The following is a 20,969-nucleotide window of genomic DNA, read 5'->3' on the forward strand; positions in this document are numbered from 1 at the left end:
GTCGTGGAGCTAATGTGTTAATTCATTACTGCTTGTAGTCAGCTGCATTGTGTCAGAGCTGCAAGCCCCGTCTCCCCTCTGCTTGTGTCCTCCCCACTTCATAAAAGGCGATTATGCTGCATGTTGCCCATTCTCTGCTGCCTCTTGACCTCCTCACCCCTCCTGTTGCCTTGCCTGCAGGGTGCTCATGCAGGGGGAAAGAGGGAGGGGGGAGGAGGAGCGGAGGACCAGCTGCTACCAGCTATGATGCTTTGGTGCCTGGCAGAGAAACCTACTCCAGTCTCCTGCTTTGCTGGGCCTTCTGGCCCCTAAGGGTTAGGTTTTTTTTTTTTCCTCTTTTTATTTTTTTGTTTGAGGAGGGGGGAGTCTCATGCCACCAGCTCCACCTGTCTTCCCCCAGGCACAGTGCGACCGATTAGGCACACAGATACACACAGTCACATGCTTTTCAAAAACCAGCTGACTTCAAATATGTCATTAACTGCGGTTTGATCCACAGTCTTAATCTAAACTGTCACAAAAGCTGCACAAGTCAAGCAGAAATGCTTCAGTCAGACTTATGCACAGTGCCTTGCATCAGTTTTCATACTCCTAAAACAAATTTTTACATTTAGTAGACACAAAAATTTTTAACTACAGCTCATATTATTTTGAGGTGTAGCAGTGCTATGATATGATTGTGAACCAGAAGCAAAAGTAATTGTAATTTTTTTCAAATAAAGATGTAAAAATTTGGTTTGCATTCATATTCAGCGCCCGTTGTCTATGACAACCTTGAATAAACTTCAGAGTGAGCGATTGCCATCAGACATCACCTCAGTTGACCTACGTATAATTCAATTTCATTATAAATACAGCAGTTCTGTTAAGGCCTCTGAGTTTGTTTTTTTCTTCTTCTTGTTTTTAGAACTTAAAAACAAGAAGAAAATACAGACAGTTTCCAGGCACCGGTGCCTGGAAACTGTCTGTATTTTCTGATGTTTTGGGGAAATCAATATCTTGACTCAGCTGTGGCTTTGTCATGCCAGGCCACTAGATGGCGCTGTGACTTTAGCGTGTTGTGGAATGCACACGAGCTTTTGACCCTTAGCTTCTACCTCAGTAACCCGTCTCCTTCTCCTATGGACGAAGTGCTCATTTAAGACTTATGTTTCTTATCAGAAATTGTGCTAAACTAAATAAGTTTAGTATCACAATATAGCACAATGCTAAAGAATGTTTCATTGTGTTTTTACCTGCATGTGGATGCGTAAAATAAACGCGGCAGCCGTGCGTGCTTCGCTTGTGCCTGCGGAGTTTTTCCACTGCGGGGGCGTTAAACAAAAAATTTAACTCTTGAGACCTGATTTTTAAAAGTGCCCGTGTGAGAGACTCCGATCAGGGGAGACGTGTAAACGAGCAGCTGGATTGCAACAGAAATGCTACGCTTTAAATGAAGAGCATCTTGTGAACATCATTTGAAAATGGAAATATACGGCACAACTGAAAACCAAGCCAAAGATGTCCGCATAAACTGGTCAAGGAGAGCGTCAAGCAGAGCATCAACCAACCTACTGCATCATGGTACCTCTGGAGGAGATGCAGTGATTCCAGCTAAGGTGGGACTATCTGTTGCTATTATATGTACAAAATCATAGATGATGGAAAACTATAGAGATTTGCACATATTCTGTGTTTGTTTTTAAACGATCAAGATCTCACTAGCATTCATACACTCATGTATAGTTTTTAGTATTGTCTTGTATATTTGCATTGTTGCTGTAGGAATGCACAGTCAGTGTGGTCACATCATATCTGCTTGCATGTGCTAGCAGGCTGGTACAAATAATGATTAATAAAATAGAGTTTTAGAAGGTATGAATTTGTCCTAATTGTCTAAAAATACCATCCCCAAACATTGGTGGTGGAAGGATCATACTATGGTACTATTCACTGTTTTGCTTCTACACAAATATGTACTGTTTTGTGTTGAACTGTGACATAAAATCCTAGAAAATACATTGAAGCTTGAGGTCATAATGTGACAAAACGTGAACTGTTTGGGGGATATGAACACTTTTGCAAGGTCGTGTATGTAAACTGATTTCCTGCGCACACTGCTCCCACACACAGGAATACTCGGAGGCGCTTTGCTGAGAGGCGTGAAAGAGCGAGAGCTAAGTGAGGCCACTCCAGAGTGCTATTCTCTATATTGATTTCCCATTATCAGACCCTTAGTCCCTGTGGAGTCATTAGTGCCGGGATCAAACAGACAGACAGAGAAGGAGACTAATACCAGTCACTTACAGCAGCACGGGGAGATCACCTTACCTCCCTCCGGGCTGGAAGGCCAGAGAGGAGCAGAGGATGAGAGGAAACGAGTAAGGGAGAGAGTGGGGGCTAGTGGACGGACGAGTGCAATGGGCCAACAGATGGAGACGGCAATGTGTAGAAGGAGAGGAAGAGGAAAGAGGTGGGGTTTTTACAGAGGAACAGTCATGGACAAATGGTAGGCAGACTTTGATCACTTTATTTGGCGGAAATATCTTCTATCCGCTCTCGTTTTAGCCAAGCCACCTAAAACGGTTTGTAGTTGGCTGGCTCAAATCAAAAGTTTTCTATATCTTCAATCCCAGACTTGTAGACAGTGCAGCCAATATACCGGCTGAAGCTCCTTTCTGTCAATAATTTTACAGTAAAGATGCAATGATGAATGGTTTTCATGTAGCCAGCAGCTGTCCCCTCACCAGAGAGACGCTTAAAAAAAACAGAAGGAGCGAAAGACGAATATGAAATGTGAGATACTCATTTCGGTCCCTTCCGTCATAATTTCTGCGGATGTATTTATCCTCCAAGGACTTGATGGCAACAATGAATTTGTAGTTTGAATCAACACCATCAATCTTGTTCACTTCTGCCTGCCAGCGAGCTCTGAAAGCGCCGGTCCACACACCGAAACGCAGACTGATACACACATACACGCACGCACGCATATACACGCACACACACACACACACAGCTCAGACGGGGGGTGACCCTGGCCTGACCCCCCTGCTGACCCCCAATCTGTTCCCCAACCTCACACCATGAGAGACTGAGGCACACTGGGACAGAGCTCAAAGACGCACACGTACACAGTTTGGCATCCAGTGCAGTGTGTTGATCTGACGGATATCTCCTCAGACAGTGCAGCATGTGATCGTGCATGTGTCTAAGTGTGTGTAGCCTCTGCCCCCTCCTACTGGTGTTAATTGATTCTTGGTGTGCTTTGCTGATTGGTGTGAGGACCCCTAGAGGCAGGCCCAGTCTCCACCAGTGGCCCCCCTCCCCATTTGAGTAGCACCTTAGACTCACACACAAACTACACGGTACACACCACACAAACATACAATATGCTATATTTCTAAATATACATGCTGTTTGTCTACACAGTCCTCATGCACATGTGTTGATCATACCAGTAAGAAGGGGAAACACACACATACACACACCCATGTCTTTGAGGGGGTTTTCACACTCTGGTAAAGAGGAAGCTGGCTGGCATACACGAGCAGATTGTGGCTCAAAGGAGATGATCTGCATAGAGAAAATGGGCATCTTAGAGGTGATTCATGAACAGCAAAGGTGGATGAGCATAGGTGTGTGCGTGTGTGTGTGTAAGAGAGAGAGATAGAGAGAGAGAGAGGGCGAGCCAAAAAGACAGTAAGAGAGATGAATCTCTGGTTATTAATTTCCAGCCGCGGCCCCTGGGTGAGATGTTAATATAGGGCTGATTGTGACTAATTTCTTATTAATTGCCATCAGCGATTACACAGTGGCCAGTAATGTGGCTAATTTGTTGAAATGAATTTGGTTTTCTGAGGCATTTTAATTGCTGCAGGTGGGCAGCCTGCTCTGCTCGCTGTCACTTTTGTTTTTCACAGGAAACTTTTGAAGGTATGCAGCTGCTGCTGTGTGAGTACCACGTGATTTATACGGCATAGTTTTTAGTATGTATTGTATTATTAGTCATACTGACTAAGCACAAGGAAATACACTCTTAGTTTTGTCTTCAAACTAAATGACATGAAACATAGAAAGATGCTTTAGTACAGTATTTTCTGAAATAAACATCCATCCATTGTCTTCTTACCTGAAATTGGGTTGCTGGGATAACAGATCTATGAGGGAAAGCCAGATGTGTCTCTCCCCATCGACACCATCAATCTGGGGAACCTAAAGGCATTTCCAGGGCAAACAGGATTCCTAATCACACCAGTGGGCTCCAGGTCTTGCCTGAAGTCTCCCCCCAGAGGGACAAGCCTGGAAAACCTCCAAAGGGAGGCGCCTTGAAAGCTTCCTGATCCATCTCAGCTGACTTGTTTCAATCCGAAGAACCAGCAACTCTACTTCCAAGTCCCTTGAATGACGGCGCTTCTCACCTTATCTCTAAGGCCGAGTCGAGCAGTCTGTTTAAGAAGCTAATTTCTTCTGCTCGTTCTTTTGATTGTGATTCATGTCTTATGAGGGTCGGACTACTTGAACACTGGTAAATCGAGAGCGTTTGTTGGTGCCTTAGCTCTGTTTTTGAAGTTTGAGGAATCCTCTAATTTTCTGCTGCAGCTATTTGGGGGTACCTAAACACTTCCTCTCACAAAACACCGTCTATAACCGCAAAGCTCCTTCTTGGAGCTGAATTCTCCAGCCGACCTTCAGCCTCACAGAGTGTGATTTCCACTCACTTCCACTAGACTAGTGGCAGCAGCAATTAGCAAACACCTGGAGGAACTGAGAGTCTTCTGAGCTCCTAAGAACATTTGTAAACAGCATAATGGAGTAGTATTGTTGTGATGACGTGCTGAAGGCAGAGTGTCAGAAATAGCAGGAGCTTCTTAAAGAGACAGAGGCCAGTTTCAAGGCGCCACATTTGGTTGAAGTAATGTTTGTTATACAACGTTTTTACAAAAGCTGAAGGTAACATAGCTAATTGATAGTGCTAGAAAATGTCACTATGTGCCTGAAAAATTCATAATGCTGCCCCTGTAAATAGAAATTGTTTTGTTTCATAGCTGAACGTTGTGCCTAACGGATGCCGAGCACTATCAAGGTTTTTATTCAACATGACAAAACATGTCGTACAGCTTATATTTTAATTATGGTGACGTTATTTATATGAATTCTCCAGTTGGCTTTTTACAGACCCTGGACACTGTTCATTGCAGACTATTGAGATTCATTACAGGATGTAAAATCCTTACCCAGTGTTGCACTTCATTCTCTCTGTGAACTGGCCTTACTGTCCACATTCAGACCTTTGGATTTTTATATTTTCAGTGATAAATCAGCTATGGCCTTCTATCACTGTTTCTAATTTCCTACATGACACATAAACAGAGTAACAGTGGTCTCTGCTCACACACTTTTATTGCATTTCTTCAGAACATACAGAACTTGGGGAAAAAGACATTTTCTTATAATGCTCCTTCTACTTTGGACAAACAAGAAGACCTGAAACTGAGCAGCTTTCTTTAACCTAAGAGTTTTAAACATGTAATGGGATGGCTGCTTCTGTTCTTAATGCGTTATTAATGCTGAATTATGTTTTATTTTCAGTTTTAATAATTTATTATATGTATGGTAATAACGATGTTATGTTTTAAGATGTTGTAGGTGTGCATACAAATATTTAAAACATATCGCTCTTGGAGACCTTACTTCCTAAAAAGATAAATTTTATTTAGAAAAAAAAATCTTAATCCATAAATAAAGTTGAAATAAGTAAGATTACAGAACTAAATGTCAAAAATATGGAATCATGAACCAATAAGCAATACAAATAGCATTTTAGCATTTTAGATAGGAGCCACTCATTAAAGAATACATTTTTTATCAACTCTCTAGTTTTCTCTTATTCTGTATTGTCACATTGTTGCATTGACCTTACATAAACATTAGTGTCCACACACAGTAAGACAATTGACTGAACAGCCTTTTAAAAGTAAGTACATCGTAGATATTTTGTGAGAAATTGTAAGTAACAGGAGTATTCAGTTTACATGGTCAGGGAGGACATCCGATTTTCAGCTTCAGTTGAAAAAAATAATTTGAGATAATCAAGAACATTCAGAAAGTTTGCTGCTTCAAGTTCAACTATAATTACAGTTGAGACAGAGATGTAGTCAAATGAAGCGAGACCAAGTTGTCTGACTACAAATAGCAGAATTATATATGAGAGACAAAAATATAGGCACTTAATCCCACGAAACCTGGAAGCGTCCTTTTGGACTCCTTTAGTATGGAAATTTACAAAGCTAACAAATACTCCGGTGAAAATTTAAATAATTTGTTTTGTAACTTCAAACTCAATTTCAGAAATAATCATCAAGCCGTATTCAGATATTTGGTAAGTGAGGTGCATTTTATCTCGTACACCTTCGATGAAAGGTAATGCCTCTGAACAAAATTTGTTGCTTCTTTTTAAACCATTTATTTTCAGTCCTTCTGGTTCGGAAACAAGACCAGTGCAGATAGATAACTAGAAAAGCCAGAGCCGCGCTCTGAGATTAATGTGCACGATGACTGAATGTAAACTTTCTTGTCTGTGCATGTGCAATCGTTTCTCCTTTTCTATTTGATGACATACATGCAAACAAATCCTCGCAGCACCATTGTAAATGACCCTGATATCTTATTCATCAGGTTTATTCGTCCTCCTCCTGCCGTATTTCTTCACACGTTCACAATCATTACTGCTGGGATCGGAGGTGGGGGGTGGAGGGGGAGGGGGGCATTTAAGTTGTTGTCTTTGTTTGTTGAATGTTTATAGCTTCCGTTAGCACAGTCTCAACGACCACTGAGGAACCAGTAGATACAAAATCCAAATCCTCCCATAAAAGAGGAGATGCCCTCTGGGCAGCCATAGCTCATAGTTGGCCTGATTTAGTGGCAGCCAGGAATCCAGGCTTGAATAAAGACAGAGAGAGCGAGGGCAGAGTGGGAGAGATAGAGGAAAAGATAGCTCCCTGCGTGATAAATAGCCCCGGCTCCCTCTATTGCATTAGCCGTCCAGGCCGATAGATTGCGAGCCCAATAGACCCAGACGTATGCGATTGGTTTCTCATATAAAAGTTGCATATTAAATTCCTCCACAGGACTGTGCCCCCCAAGCATGAAGGAGGGATGGGAGAGATGGGAGTTAAAAAAGCAGAAAGTGGAGAAAGAAATGGAAGAGCAAGAAAAAGGCTTTTTATGAGAGATGAAGCGAAGGCAGACTTGGGGAAGCCTGAGAAGAAGGGGGAAAGCTAATGGCAGCAGGAAAGTAGTTTGATGGTGGAAAAGACAAATGGTGATGTCATGTATTTAATAAGTCCGTGGATATTGGGCGATGAGTGCGACCGTACGTCCATTTAATCAGTATTGCCTCCGAATGAAGATTTCTCTCCTGTTTTGTACACGCCCTCTCTTCCCTCCGTTCTCAGCCTTCCTCCACATGCTAACGACCCCTCTAATTGTTTCCAAGCTCATTAAGATGCTGCTGTTTTAATAGTAATTAATCCGTCATTTGCCAACATGCAAACACAGGCCACTGAGGTTTGTTCATTGCTGTTTCAATACACTGATAATGCAGTGGATGATTCAAAGCAGATAATATCCTGCTAATTTAGCTCATCACTGTTAATTGGTTGTTAAGTGCCTTTAATTACCAGGCAGGCTTTGGGATTTGGGTGTGCAGAAAGAGAGCGTTCGCCGTGATTGTCCCTGCCCATCTAATGAATCTTGAGTGAACTTTGGAAAGTGAAACAAATGACCGAAGAGGAGACACACTCTGACCCTGTTTTCTCTTTCATATAGGCTGATTTCTCTCCTCTTTCCTTCTCCTTTGTCCTCCTGTCCCTTCCTCCATCTCCTTCTCTCTCTCTCCATCTCTTCCTCCAGATATTATTAACTCATTAAGTTTTTTTCATTATTTTTAATAAAAGATGAGTTATGGCTTTAGCCTCACTGTGGCAGCACACCACACCCCTCCTCTCTCCCTTTCCTCTTCAACCATTTACTCCCTTCCCTCTCTGCTCCTCCCCATCCTCCCCCCCACCACCCCCAAGTCCCTCCACGTTTGTGCCTCGTCTCTCGGCCATGTTGCACGCTGTCTCTCTGATGCGTTTGACCCCTGAACTGCGGCTTCTGACCTCGACGCCGCCTCTTCCAACCTTTCGTCCATCTCCTTCACTTTCGCCACAGCTACACCCGTCTATCAATCATCTCTCTTTCTCATAGTGCTGAGCAGTCTTTAGATGGCATTCATAAGATTTATGATTCATGATCCGCTCTGTTTGTGTGCATGTGTGTGTGTGTGTGTGTGTGTGTGTGTGTGTGTGTGTGTGAGAGAGAGAGAGCGTGTGTGTTTGAAGAGAGAGACAGTGGAAAGAAAAGGGGATAAAGCGAAAGACAGACTATAGAGATAGAAAAAAAGTGTCTTGTCGATGACACAGAATAATGACAATATCCATGATTGATAGCCTATCTGGAGCAAGTTGGGTGTGTGCGTGCTTTTTGTGCCTTTGTATGCATGCGTACGCTGCTGTGTTTGCTCTACATTCATTGGATGTTAAAGAAGCAGTGATGAATGGTTTTCATGGGGTTTCAGATGCCAGTGGTCACAGGAAAAGGGTGTCAAGTGACCAGGACTGTCAAGGGACAGGGTATTATTTTTCTTGCAAAAGAAGGAGAAGAAGAAACCTGAATCAATTTGTGGCAAATAAGAGCAGTTAACCAGCGTCCACTTGTCTTGTCCTCCATACTACCGGCAAAATTGGATTAAAAAATCTTTTTAAAGGCTCTTATTACATTTGGGTTTGGGTGTTTTGCTGCTAATAAATACTCACACTCCTCGCATCGATGGAAAGAATTGTGTACAGTAATCGTTCTTCCTTACTCCTCCGAGCATTATTTTGGTGTGAGCATTTAAGGAGAAAATCTACAGTTACTGTGCAAGCATAAGCTGCAAAAGAGGTTCCTGCAGGCTCTGCTCCAGAACCAAGTAAAACAGTTTTATTTTTCTTATATAATTTTCAGTTTTAGACTACAACAAACGAATGTATGTGACATCAATACTTATATATTTGTACCCAAATAAAGCCAGGTATGATATGAGACCAAGACTCTTTAAAACATGAAAACATCTTGCCTGCATGTTTTTCTAACATATTTGAACATTTAATATTAGAAAAAAACAACAAAAAGCTAAATGAAATACCTCTTTGCAAATTTCTGTAACAGGCTATAAAAATTACAAAATTTTTATAGTATTTTGTAATTGAGATGAATAACTCAGGACATCCTCACATTTATTCTCTATTATAAAAGCTGAAGTTACACTCAAACAGAAACTGATGTGCATGGTCAGAACATTGCCAATCAGCATTTTTGAAGGGGATTTGATATTTAAATAGTTTTAATATTTAGACTCTTAGTTTGAGTGTGAACACGACAGTGAGATGTAAGGAGATTATCCAAGTCGACAGTGAGTGAAGGACATTTTAAATAACCCAGCCAAGTGATTCAACCAGGTTCAATGTCAAAAGCAGACTGCAGGATGCAGCAAGAAGCTCTGAAAACCATCGTAGCACATAACGGCAGACTCTTGCAATGACCAATATGAAAGCGCAATCAGAAAGAACCTGCTCAGGTTTAATTTTCCTTGGAGGTGTGCAAGAAGGAAATATTTGCTCTTGATGGAAAAACATGATGTTTGCCAGGTAGAATGTAAATCAAGTACAGGACTTCTGGAATGATGTTCTTTAACAAGTCTAAAACAGAATACTTTGCCCACTGGAACAGTTGGTATTTGGCAGATTTAAACTGAATGGATTGTAATATATCCTAAAATATCATTGAAAAACAACTTTTATCAACTTTGAAGAAGAGCTTTTTACTATTTAAAAAAATAGTTAATTTAACTTAGGTAGTTTATATTGCAGTAAGAAGTTTTAAAGATAAAACACCGTAGTTACACTACATGCTTAAAGAAATCAGTTTTTCAACCTCTCTTCAATCTCTACAGAGATTGATCAAAGTTGATCAAAAGTTGATCAATCTCTGTTGTTATTTCAACTCCTCATTATAAAGTTAATCTACATTTATCAGTGTATGTGATTTCAAAAAGCAACAAATTATGTGTGTGTTTGCAAGAAGGAAGTCTGTTGCCATGTTTCTGGATTTAGCAAAGATAATATTATAAACAGCATGCTCAATGGTTATGCCCAGGTAATCTGGAAAGACTCCTGCTTTGGCAGTAATGGAATATGTTCCAAGTGTTGACTTGCATGAAGTTGCACTGTCACTTTAATTGAACTAATGTTAAATTAGTGACCTTTGTCTCACAGGATGCAAGTAAAGTCTGTCTCGTCAGCCATCAGCAGACCACATCAGGATTAGTAGTGGATGTTTCAAAACGGGCTCCAATCAAATCTACACCCATTCTTTAATTGCAAATTAAATACAGGGCATTAAAAAGTCGCACCATCAGGCTCTTGAACAGTTTTTACAGGTTTTTCACAAGGGCCATCACTGAACTGAATGATGCTAGGATGTCACACAAAAAGTGACGTTTATCCAGTTTATGTTTATCTGTTTACAAGTCTGCTGGAACTCCAACTCTGAGAGTGATCCTGTTTTATTTTATGTTTCATTTATTTTTATGTTTACGGAATATGTTTTAGTATGGCAATCTGGAAGTGACATTCATTTCATGTTTGCAGTTATCTTTATGTTCACACAATATCTTGGCACCTTACAATATTGGCTGTGTGTGTGACAGAGTTGTGTGTGTGTGCATGTGACATTTATTTTAGGTTATTTTACCTCTCCTTTTGAGACCTGTTTTTACACTAGTGCAATTAAAAAATATATATATAAACAATAATTAAGGGAATCTTGTGTCCTGAATCTAGAAGAAAAAAAAATCTGCATTATTAAAAAAGGTTTTTCATCTTAAATGCCAAATTTGAGTGTTTTTTTTAAAGATTAGTTTCTTGAAATGTGCTTACATAGAACTAATAATATAAAATACATGATCTTTTACAGTATATGTTATTGTATGCCTCCAAAGAGTTCCTCAAAGGAAATAACTTACTGCTTGTGTGACATTTTCGAGTAACATTTTCAGATAATATGCTGTTTCTGTGTCACTCAAGTTCTAAACAAATACATTATGCTCAACAACTTTCATTACCACCAAACAGAGTATTTCAGGAATTTCCTCTTCTTCGTTGCTCCTTTTATATATTTTTATTACTTGTTATTTTATAGGAACAAGGCGTGTATTGATTTCATTCACCGGTAGTGTTTACATTTCAATTCAATAGATACATTTGTCAGCTTTGCACAACACCAGGAACAAGAATGTGTGAGTGTTGGTTATAATTTCACAAAATGAACACATTACACACATTGTATGCTACACATTTAAATCAGGGGCCGATTTACTGAAAGTCTCTTCACCCCTTTTTGTCTCTTATTGGCTGGTTTTCATAGAACATGCAATTCTTGATAAATTTCTCTTTCCAAAAAGCTCTTTCCAAGTTCGAGATGCGGTGCGTCATGTTTCCACTGGAGTGCACTCTGGAGTCAGGATGAAAAATGTCCACGAGTTAATGAATGTGGCGATCCACGAGCTAATTGGCTGGTGCCATTTATTCCTGCAGAGCTTCAATACTTTCTGTTTGCCTTCCCACTGTGAGAACACATTGATTCTTACTGATGAGGTCTGGAGTCTTGAGATCTTGGGTTTTCTTGTCTTTTCTCAAAATTAGTGGTGTTGAATCCTAAAGGAAAAACAAAAAGACAATAAAAAAGTTTCTCTATTCATAGTACTGTGTCACGAAAAAGAAGCTATCTTTTAAACAACCTAATTTCTCTGTGAACCATGTATTTCCAGTGAGTCATGGCAGTGCTCAAAACATTCAGGATGTATTTGATTTATATATAAATCTAGGTTCAAATATAACAGTTGAAAGAAGCATATTGTGTGATAAATTGTGCTAATGCTGAAATGGTCCTCTATGTAGTTTAGTGGAGGAGTCAGTGTCCATAATAAACCATTTGAATTAGTATTAAAGCTACATGGGCTGTTACAAAGTATATATAATTTATTTTTTACGTAAAGCCTCAACATCAAATGCGACTCTAAAGTCCCATTTGACTTGAACACAGCCATTGCTTCAGAGCAAAAAATAAGTCAAGGCTACTGTCTTCACATAGCTATATCTGATGCCTTGAAACTTTCGAGAACCTCCTGCCCTTTTTCCTGCTGGTGCAGTTTACAAAAAGGGGCGCTGGCAATTCTTTGCAGAAAACAAGGTGAGCCCTTGCAGTACTTTGCAAAATTATATTCCCTGAACATTTTATGTGATAGAGCAACTCAAAGTAATGCACACTTCCAAACGTGAAAGGCACAACTTTCAGTTACTCTGCTTTACATTTTTTATTCAGACTAGAAAAGTCAATACTTTGTAAAATCTCTTTTCACTGTGAGGAACTGGATGTGTAAAACCACCTTCTGAATTATTGATATGCTGTGGTGCTTTGAACTGGTGAGAAAAAGAAGTAAATCAAAAACCAGAGTTCTCAATTTAAAGGCCTATCTTCATTCATTCATTCATTCATTCATTCATTCATTCATTCATTCATTCATTCATTCATTCCTACCCTCACCTAGGGTCCTGAGATGTGGATCGGGATCCACATCTCAGGACCATGATGATCAAAAGTACCATGATGTTCAAGTACTTGAACACTGAAATTAACTCCTCACTATTAGGTGAGGAACTGGCAGGACGAGAACTGGTTCTGTTAAGCGTTTGGACATCTGTGAAGGATGACTCTCTTTAAAAACATGGCCTATTAAGACGATACTCTTGGGCTAATCCAAAATGTACTGGAGAGACAATATATCCATTCTGCGTTGGGAATGATTTGGGGTCACACAGAATAAGATGGAGAATGTCACTAAGAGAAGGGATGTCTGGATTTTCCTACTGGGCCTTTAAAACCAGTCATCCCATATCAGATAAGTGGTAGAGAATGGAGGGAATGTGTAAACTATTTTATTTCCTCTTTACAGTTGCCAACTGTGTGTTAATCTGTCACATACAATTCCAGTTAAAAGTTTTTGTTGTAGTGTGACAAAACAGAATGATGATCAATAGTTATAGAAAACAAATTATGGCTTTACTTTTTGCTTTCTCCAAACTTTTCACAACATCTTTGCAGGGGACATAAAAACAAGCAGTGAAACTGGATAACAAGTGCTGAAAGCAAATTTTCTTGGCCTAATAAGCATATTGCCATATGGCCCACTGCACTGTGGATGACACAGCAAGGATCTGTGTCACAGTTCATTTGTTCTGGGCAAGATATGGCCTGTGGGGGCTATAGTGCTGTCAGTATGTGCCGTATATCTACTTACATGTGGCATTATGGTTGGTTCTGCTGTGGCCCTGAATATGTGGGGGGTTGTAGCATCTCCGTCCATCTTCGTCTGTCTGTCTTGCTTTTTCCTCAGGCTGGCTGATACTGGATCAGAGGTGTGCAATAGGCTCAGCACAGCACTGGCTCACTGAATATAAAGGGATGACACATTCACATTCACATAGAAAGCTAAATTAACTTTGTGTTTTACAGAATGGTAGAATATCTCATAAAATAGAGCCAATCTTATTGTTTCAGTATGACTCTCCAAATGAGGGCCTCTTTAATGCATGACAGATGCATCATCATAAGATGTCAATCATAAACTAAGAGCTGAAGTTTAATGTAAATACACAAAGTTCCAAAAGCCAAAAAATAAATTACCCCTGATTGCCACTGACATCTGTGGTAGCTGTGCCATTTGTAGACTGAGTGGTTGGAGCAGCTCCTCTGCTGCTCACGTCCTGAAGCATGACATTTTGAGATGTTATTGCTTCTGTACAGGAGGCAGAGGTGTGGCCACACAGCAGTGTCACCTCGGTGAGCTGCTTTCGGGCTAAGAATTGAAAGAGGAAAGACAAAATAATTGTAGGAGAAAAACATGCTAAAACAAGCACCGGATAATTTGACCGAAGATTATGCTATTAGCCACAGTTAAGAGCTTCGAAGCAGCTGCATCACCTGCTGTAAAAGTGGGAGAAGATTGCTGACTTCTCCAGCCATTGTATGTAGGGAAACGGCATCTCAGTAGATGAGCATAAGCTGACCTGAAGTCTCTGTTTAGGGCTCCGTAGATGACAGGGTTGAGGGCTGAGTTGGCATACCCCAACCACAATACAATAGGGAATTCTGGTACTATGCCAGGGTCTGGATGCTCCTTGAGACCTAGCACTGTGAATAATATGAAATAAGGCAACCAACAGACAACAAAAGCTCCAATCACAGCTGCCAATGTCAGTGTGGCTTTGTGGTCTCTTAGTGCCACAGCTGTCACACCAGAAACCAGGGTAGTACTTGTGGAGGGGCTGTTCCTGCAGTTATAGCTGGTGATGCAAATGGGTCGGGCACTGATAATTCGCTTGGCCTGTGCCCGAGCAATGCGAAGAATTTGAAGATAGGTCCAGCACATAGCCAACAGAGGCAGATAGAAGGTGAGAAGAGAGTCTGTAAGTACATAAGGCCTGTTCAGCTCGAAACGACATCTCCTCTCAGAAGCCCAGGGCCCGTGATTCTGCACCGTGCCATTAACAGTGTTCCATCCCATCTGAATTGGCAAGAACGACACAGCCACCGACACTGTCCAGACACTCACCAAGGCTACAGCAACTCTCCATGGCAACACCAGAGAGGTGTATCTCAGAGGCATGGTCACTGCCAGGTACCGGTCCACACTAATGGCGAGCAGCGTTAGGATAGAAGCCGTGCACAGCATGACATCCATGGAGATGTAGAAGTTGCAGAAAACTGGGCCGAACGGCCACTCATCACTGAGCTGGAGGAGGGCGGAGAACGGGAGGACCAAGAGGCCGAGCAGGAGGTCTGTCACAGCCAGTGACACAATGAAGCAGTTAGTGAGGCAGCGGAGGCGTCGTGAGGCGCAGACAGCTAGACACACCAGCACATTACCACCCACAGTCAGGAGGATGAGGAGGGACAGGATGACACCCAGCATCACTTTTGACAACATTATTACTGGTGCGTCACTGGAGACAACGTAAAGTCTCTGCTGTTGAAGCTGATTGTGAACCACAGTTTTATGCTGTGTCTTTTACTTCAATGGAAAATTCTCACTTTTTAGGAAGTACAGGGACACATGCTAGAAGCTTCAACTTGACAATGTAATTTTAAAATCTTTTGTTGATGCTTAGATCGTTTTAAAAAAATCTGTCAAGCATGCTGTCCTTTCAGCTTTGGCTGTCCACATACACATTTATTTTCCTGAAAAAACAAGCAAAACAAAAAAAAAACACCTAAAGGTTCTGATTCTAATGTGTGATATCCTCTTTTTGTCCAAACATTTTCATCTCAGAGTAAAGCCGGGTAGTCAGCTTTCTCTTCTTGACAAATACTGTGACTTAGAGGTGAAATCTTTTTCCATCTGTTTGCTAGTTGTCAGCGTTCCCTTCAATGCCATTTTCTGTAGCTGTAGTGACACCTAGTGGACAAAGATGATAAGTACAGTTAGCAAGAGAGGTTTCATTATCAAATCCTGTTCCATTATCAAATGCAAATTACATGGTAATTTTTTCCCACTGAGTTGTATAATTTTCTGGATTTACAAAAAGCCTATCAAATATGAATTTATAATAATCTGTGAAGAATGTTATACATCTGCACTAAAATTACTTTGAAAATATAAAAACTCAACAAAAGTAATGCATTTATAGAAGGTAACATAATAATGTTTGACATTCTAAAGAAAAATCAGCTTTACACCAATCAGTGAGCCAAGTGGTCTGCAGGAGGTAGATACTTCATTACCTCTAATGAGAAAGCTTGGCAGATCAAATATGAAGGGCTTACTAGAGGGTAAAAAAAGAAAAAAAATCAGATACTACAATCAACATGAAGAAAGAACATTCTCAATATCCAGAGAAGGCATAGATTGTCACATACTAGAAGTATTGATAAAATTCTATTAAGAATAATCAGAATGGCTCTTAAATAAGAAAAAAAAATACAGGATTGTCAGAAAAACATGTGGAGGCAGCATAATAATCATTGAGCGCTATGCATCCAAGCATTCAGTGACGCTGGGTCGGCAAAGTGGTTATTGAGAATTTGATTAAATATGAGAATTTAGATGAAGTGGGGAGTGTATATAGACATGCTGCTGAGAAGAAACGGAATTGAACCTTAGATTATATCTACCTTGCTCATGACAAGACAAAAGACACACACTTTTATTTAAGGATGTGGTTTCTCAATAATCTGGTACCACGACCTAAAAAAGATTGGGACTGTTGAATTGTCTGCCTTTACACAAACATAGGATCATAGTCATCACTAAATGTTTGGATTGTTTTACTTATTGTTTTTTTTATACCATTTGGTACAGAAAATATGTTAAGACATCCACTCAGATATGCTTCTCTTTTCTCTAAGGCTCACACAATTTAGTACATTCATCCAACTCATAACTGTGCTTACAGAGAAGCCCCTTATAGGCAATTAGCTACTGTATGAGCGGTATATATATATATATATATATATATATATATATATATATATATATATATATATATATATATATATATATATATATATATATATATATATATATAATGCTAGTTTTGTACTTTGCAGATCTATTTTGATAATCTTTGTGGACTTCATGTTTTTTTTTTTATCCTACTTTATAAATAATTTAATTTGTCCTGAACATTCATCACTGATTTCAAGAATTTTCTCTGGACAAACCTGCTTAGCTTATTATCTTAACATGTTTTATTATAAGGCTCTAAAAACCTCTATTTCTGGGATAGCAGTATTTTATTTGCTTTGCATTTTTTGTTCACAGTTGTCATGTGTCATTATCGAACCTGAACTACGCAGGTTGGAATAAGGGAGGAAAACAGTCTTTTGCTATGAATGGTGAGGTCAAATTACTGTAGATTCATAAAAATAATAGTATCCGACTTCCCACATGCACAGTTTGATTGCTTCATTTTAGTCTTGCGGTTCTCTCATTATGGTGACAACTAATGACCAAATCATCAGCAGGCTGGCAGTTTAGAAAGCATTGGCTTTGGGTGGTTTAAACAACTACTTTTCTAACTTCTTGCTTCAGCTGTACCGCAATACGAATGCCAGCTTGTGTGTTTTGAAGAGTACCAAAAGAATAATATCCATCATTACAGTTAGTGAGATGTGGTCTTTGCTAACTTCCAGGTGTTTTATGTTCTCTGTATGTCTGCTCCTGATGCTATGTGCTCCTGTTGGCATCAATCAAAAAAAAATAAAAATAAAAAAACCCTCCCTGCAGTGACATTAATCACCCGCTCTTTCCCTTCAATATTTCCTCGTCTCTTATGATCATTAGGAGTTGATTGATGGGGTTAGATGTTTTTTTTTTTTTTGGTTTCCATTAATGTTAGCTAAAAGTGTTACCCTTGTGTTCAAGGGTAATATGCCTTAGACTGAAAAGTAAGCATTCACCTTTCCTCTTTATTCTGTAAATATAAATACAATTTTACATGGTGGTATGAGTACACTCTTATAAATTCCACTTAAAACATGCAGTTTTTCTACCTTTTAGGGACTCATAAGATCAGTGATGACTGATTGAGTTTTTACTATATGCAAAATGTATTTTGATATGGAGCTATTACTACAAATAAACAACCTACAGTCATTTGCCACTTCTTAAGTGTTCTTGGTAGTATCAGATTAGACCTCTTTTTGTCCTTTAGAAATGTCCTAATTTGTTTGTGCATAGAAAGATCAAGATAATGGAAAGTGTACTTAGAGATTTTGGTCCATTTTGGCATGATAACATCACATGGTTACCTCAAATATGTTAACTCAACATCTATGATATGAATATCTTATTTCATCTTGTCCCTAAGCTTTTGGATTGTTTTGAGATCTGGCGACTGTAGAGGTCGCTGGAGGTGAGTAAGCTTGTTGTGATGTTCAAAAACCTTTTTATCTGTTAATATCCATTTTTTGTAAGCCTGTTTGAACTGCAGCCTCAATTTAAATTCAAATCAATTCAATTCAGTTTATTTACATAGCACCAATTCACAATGGATGCCATCTCAAGAGACTTCACAGAAAAAAAAAGCATTCCAATTGATCCTAGTTATCAAACAGTGCAGTGAAGTTCAGTTCATTATTCAAACGAGTTTGAAAGGTTTTCTAGCAAAGAAAACTTAGCAGATTGTATCGAGTTATTGAGTTACAGCAATCCCTCACGCTCAGCATGCATGGAGAGGAAAAACTCCCTATAAACAGGAAGAAACCACCAGCAGGCCCCATATGCCTCCTGTTGTCAGATATAATATTCACGGTGTGGTACATTCAGCGAGTTGTTGTCTGAGCTTTTGTTGTCTTTATATAATTTTAAATCAGTTTTCCCATTTCTCCACGTCCGTAATGTCAAGAAGACATTTTCTGTAACCAGCCTATTGCCTTTGGATATTTTCTTTTACTCTGAGCATTTCTTTTTTTGTAAACCTAAGAGATCATTGAGGAAAACCCAGTACACCAGCAGACTGAAACACTCAGGTCAATTGTATGAATGCATAAAGTTGCTGCCCTGTGATTGGTTGTTTTGCAGTTTGTGTTCACAAGCAATCGTTTAAGTCTAGCTAATAAAGTAGATGATGCTGGTGGCCTTTTGTCACTGTTACCCCTTCACTGTTGTGAGTCTGTAACAGGAGCACAGAGAAGACAAGAATTGAGGCTGAATATAGTTTAGTATTTTTGCCTTTGTTAAATTTCTAGTGCTAGATGAGCAAGAATATTTAGTCTGTGCATGGCAGAATAAGGCTAAGCATTTGACAGAATGAGTGTATCTGTGTGGAGAATATCTCTGAGTCAGTGACTGGTGGGTAGACTTTCTCTTGTTTGAATGTGTATGTAGGTTTGGTACAGACGAAAGAGATGGACACTGGCTTCATGTCAGGACAAGATGGGAGAGGTTTAGACATGATTAAAGTATCATCTCAACTGTATGACTGTACTGCTTTACAGAAATCCGAACTCTTCTAATCTTCGTCTTTTTCTGACCAGTTGGAGCTTTTGAACATCTTCCAGAGCAAACAGTGATCGTTCAGCAGCCCACCAGAGCTTCAAGAGCGGCTTGCAAATGCAAGTAATGACTGGGACATTTTATCTGGGAGGATCAAAGACTTATGAGACACACATTTCAGCAGTTTTCATCATCAAAATCTTTCTTGCACTCTGAGCCCTCTTTCTGAGTTTATGTCTTCAAGATCACACACAGATAACTCCTCAATTATCCAAATTTGGAATGTGTAAGATACTCTAAGTATCTTTCACAATAATATAACAGGGTTATATTTTAATATTGAATAAGGTGGACTATGTGTTCCCTACTATTTCTTCAAATTTATCATTTTTATTTTGGTCAGTACATTTTCGGCCGTGTTTTTAATCCAGTTAAGATTTATTTTAATATTCTGCCTGAACCAGACACCCATCAGAATGTGGGTGTCTGGTTAAGACACCCACATTCTTAACCAGACACCCACAGTACATTTTCGGCCGTGTTTTTAATCCAGTTAAGATTTATTTTAATATTCTGCCTTAACCAGACACCCATCAGAATGTGATGAGCCCACGTCTGAAAGAGGGTAGCAAATATCTTGCTTTCGTTGTTTTCAGTGATATGCTCCTGTCAGACTTACTTCATTAAAAACAAAATCAAGTGAGTCATGCTGAGGCAATGTCCTAGCGCTGAAAAAAAAGCAAAATGAGAAAAACCGATCGCTTATTTACGCTTGGCTGTTTTAAACCTGACCATCTGATGTTTCTCATAAATGCCTTGTTATGGTTGTCCCTCGTAACAAACAGCCGCAACTGTCACTGCATCTTTATAATCACATCCAGGCTCACATGGTCACAACGGTCCAGACGGGCACTCTCGCACGACCAGTACCATATGTTTGGTTAATGGGTTTTAAGGACAGTAAGAGGCTGAAAATAAGTGCTCTTTTTTTTAAAAAAACACAAAGGCTGTGTTGCTTTCAGAGGTTTCCAGAGGAAGACCGTTTCATGTTTTTGCATGACAAAAAGATGTCTTTGTGTTTGTAGTTTTAAGATGTTAAAATGTGGTCTGACAGCCGAAATTGTTTCCTGGGTGTTTCTCCTACGGAATCAAAGTTTTGTTTCAGCTGTCAGTAATTGTCAAAGGTGTACAACTTTTCTCAAATCAGTCTTTAACATACAGAAGCATGACATTTCACCATCATTGACCATGTTCCTTTAATGGTTGCACTGATCAATTACTTATGGATTAATTTGCAAATGTTCAAAACTGAGACGAACCTCAAAAGATACGGTGAAATTTTAAAGCACATTTTTTAAGGATTGCTCTTTAACAGCTTCCTTTGCTTTTTGCCTATCCTCCGAAAAGAAAGATGAAAATGAGCCCAATAGGTTTTATTCGGCTTTATGGATGCCCCTGCTGCTCAGAACGTCTCTGGTGAAAAGAGACCAATTTTGTGTATGATTAAAGGCAAGCTCGAAAAAGAAGCAGCAAAAGGAAACCAAAACCTGCAGCAGTGACGCTTTAGATCATATAAACTGAAACTGAAGTGATGAGGTTATTTATTACTCAGATTGGATCCGTTGCTTACATTTTGGGATCATGCATCCCAGGTGTACATCCGTTTTTGCTTTTAGCTTATTTTACCACCCTGATTGGGTTTTATGAAATGAGTATTGAAGCAATATCTGGTCTTTTTAACTCAAAACTTTATCAAAGCAATCCTATCTTCTCTGTAGAGTAATTCGTCTGAACATGTTTATGTCGAGTTAAGAAAATGGAGGTTAATTTCACACTTCGCTGATATGTC

The 20,969-nt window shown here is 39.6% G+C and overlaps 1 protein-coding gene across 1 annotated transcript; it reads right to left on the reverse strand.

The window, feature by feature from the left end:
* Positions 1 to 11,229: 11,229 nt before the first annotated feature.
* hrh2a (histamine receptor H2a) lies at positions 11,230 to 16,578 on the reverse strand. Its single transcript, XM_015001289.2, has 4 exons — positions 14,107 to 16,578; positions 13,810 to 13,981; positions 13,424 to 13,573; positions 11,230 to 11,780 (listed from the first exon to the last, which is right to left on the reverse strand). The coding sequence occupies exons 1-3, from the start codon at positions 15,110 to 15,112 to the stop codon at positions 13,555 to 13,557; spliced, it is 1,197 nt and encodes a 398-aa protein (XP_014856775.1). The 5' UTR covers positions 15,113 to 16,578; the 3' UTR covers positions 11,230 to 11,780; positions 13,424 to 13,554.
* Between the last annotated feature and the right edge of the window lie 4,391 nt (positions 16,579 to 20,969).

Source organism: Poecilia mexicana, unplaced genomic scaffold, assembly GCF_051168715.1.
Source record: "Poecilia mexicana isolate PSO_F unplaced genomic scaffold, ASM5116871v1 scaffold_10, whole genome shotgun sequence".
NCBI classification, from domain to species: Eukaryota; Metazoa; Chordata; class Actinopteri; order Cyprinodontiformes; family Poeciliidae; genus Poecilia; species Poecilia mexicana.

Excerpts from the sequence above, each read along its gene's own strand:
- hrh2a (XM_015001289.2), bottom strand. The coding sequence starts at position 15,112 with ATGTTGTCAAAAGTGATGCTGGGTGTCATCCTGTCCCTCCTCATCCTC. Across the intron at positions 13,982-14,106 it reads TTCTCCCACTTTTACAGCAG|CCCGAAAGCAGCTCACCGAG; the intron begins GTGATGCAGCTG and ends TTCAATTCTTAG.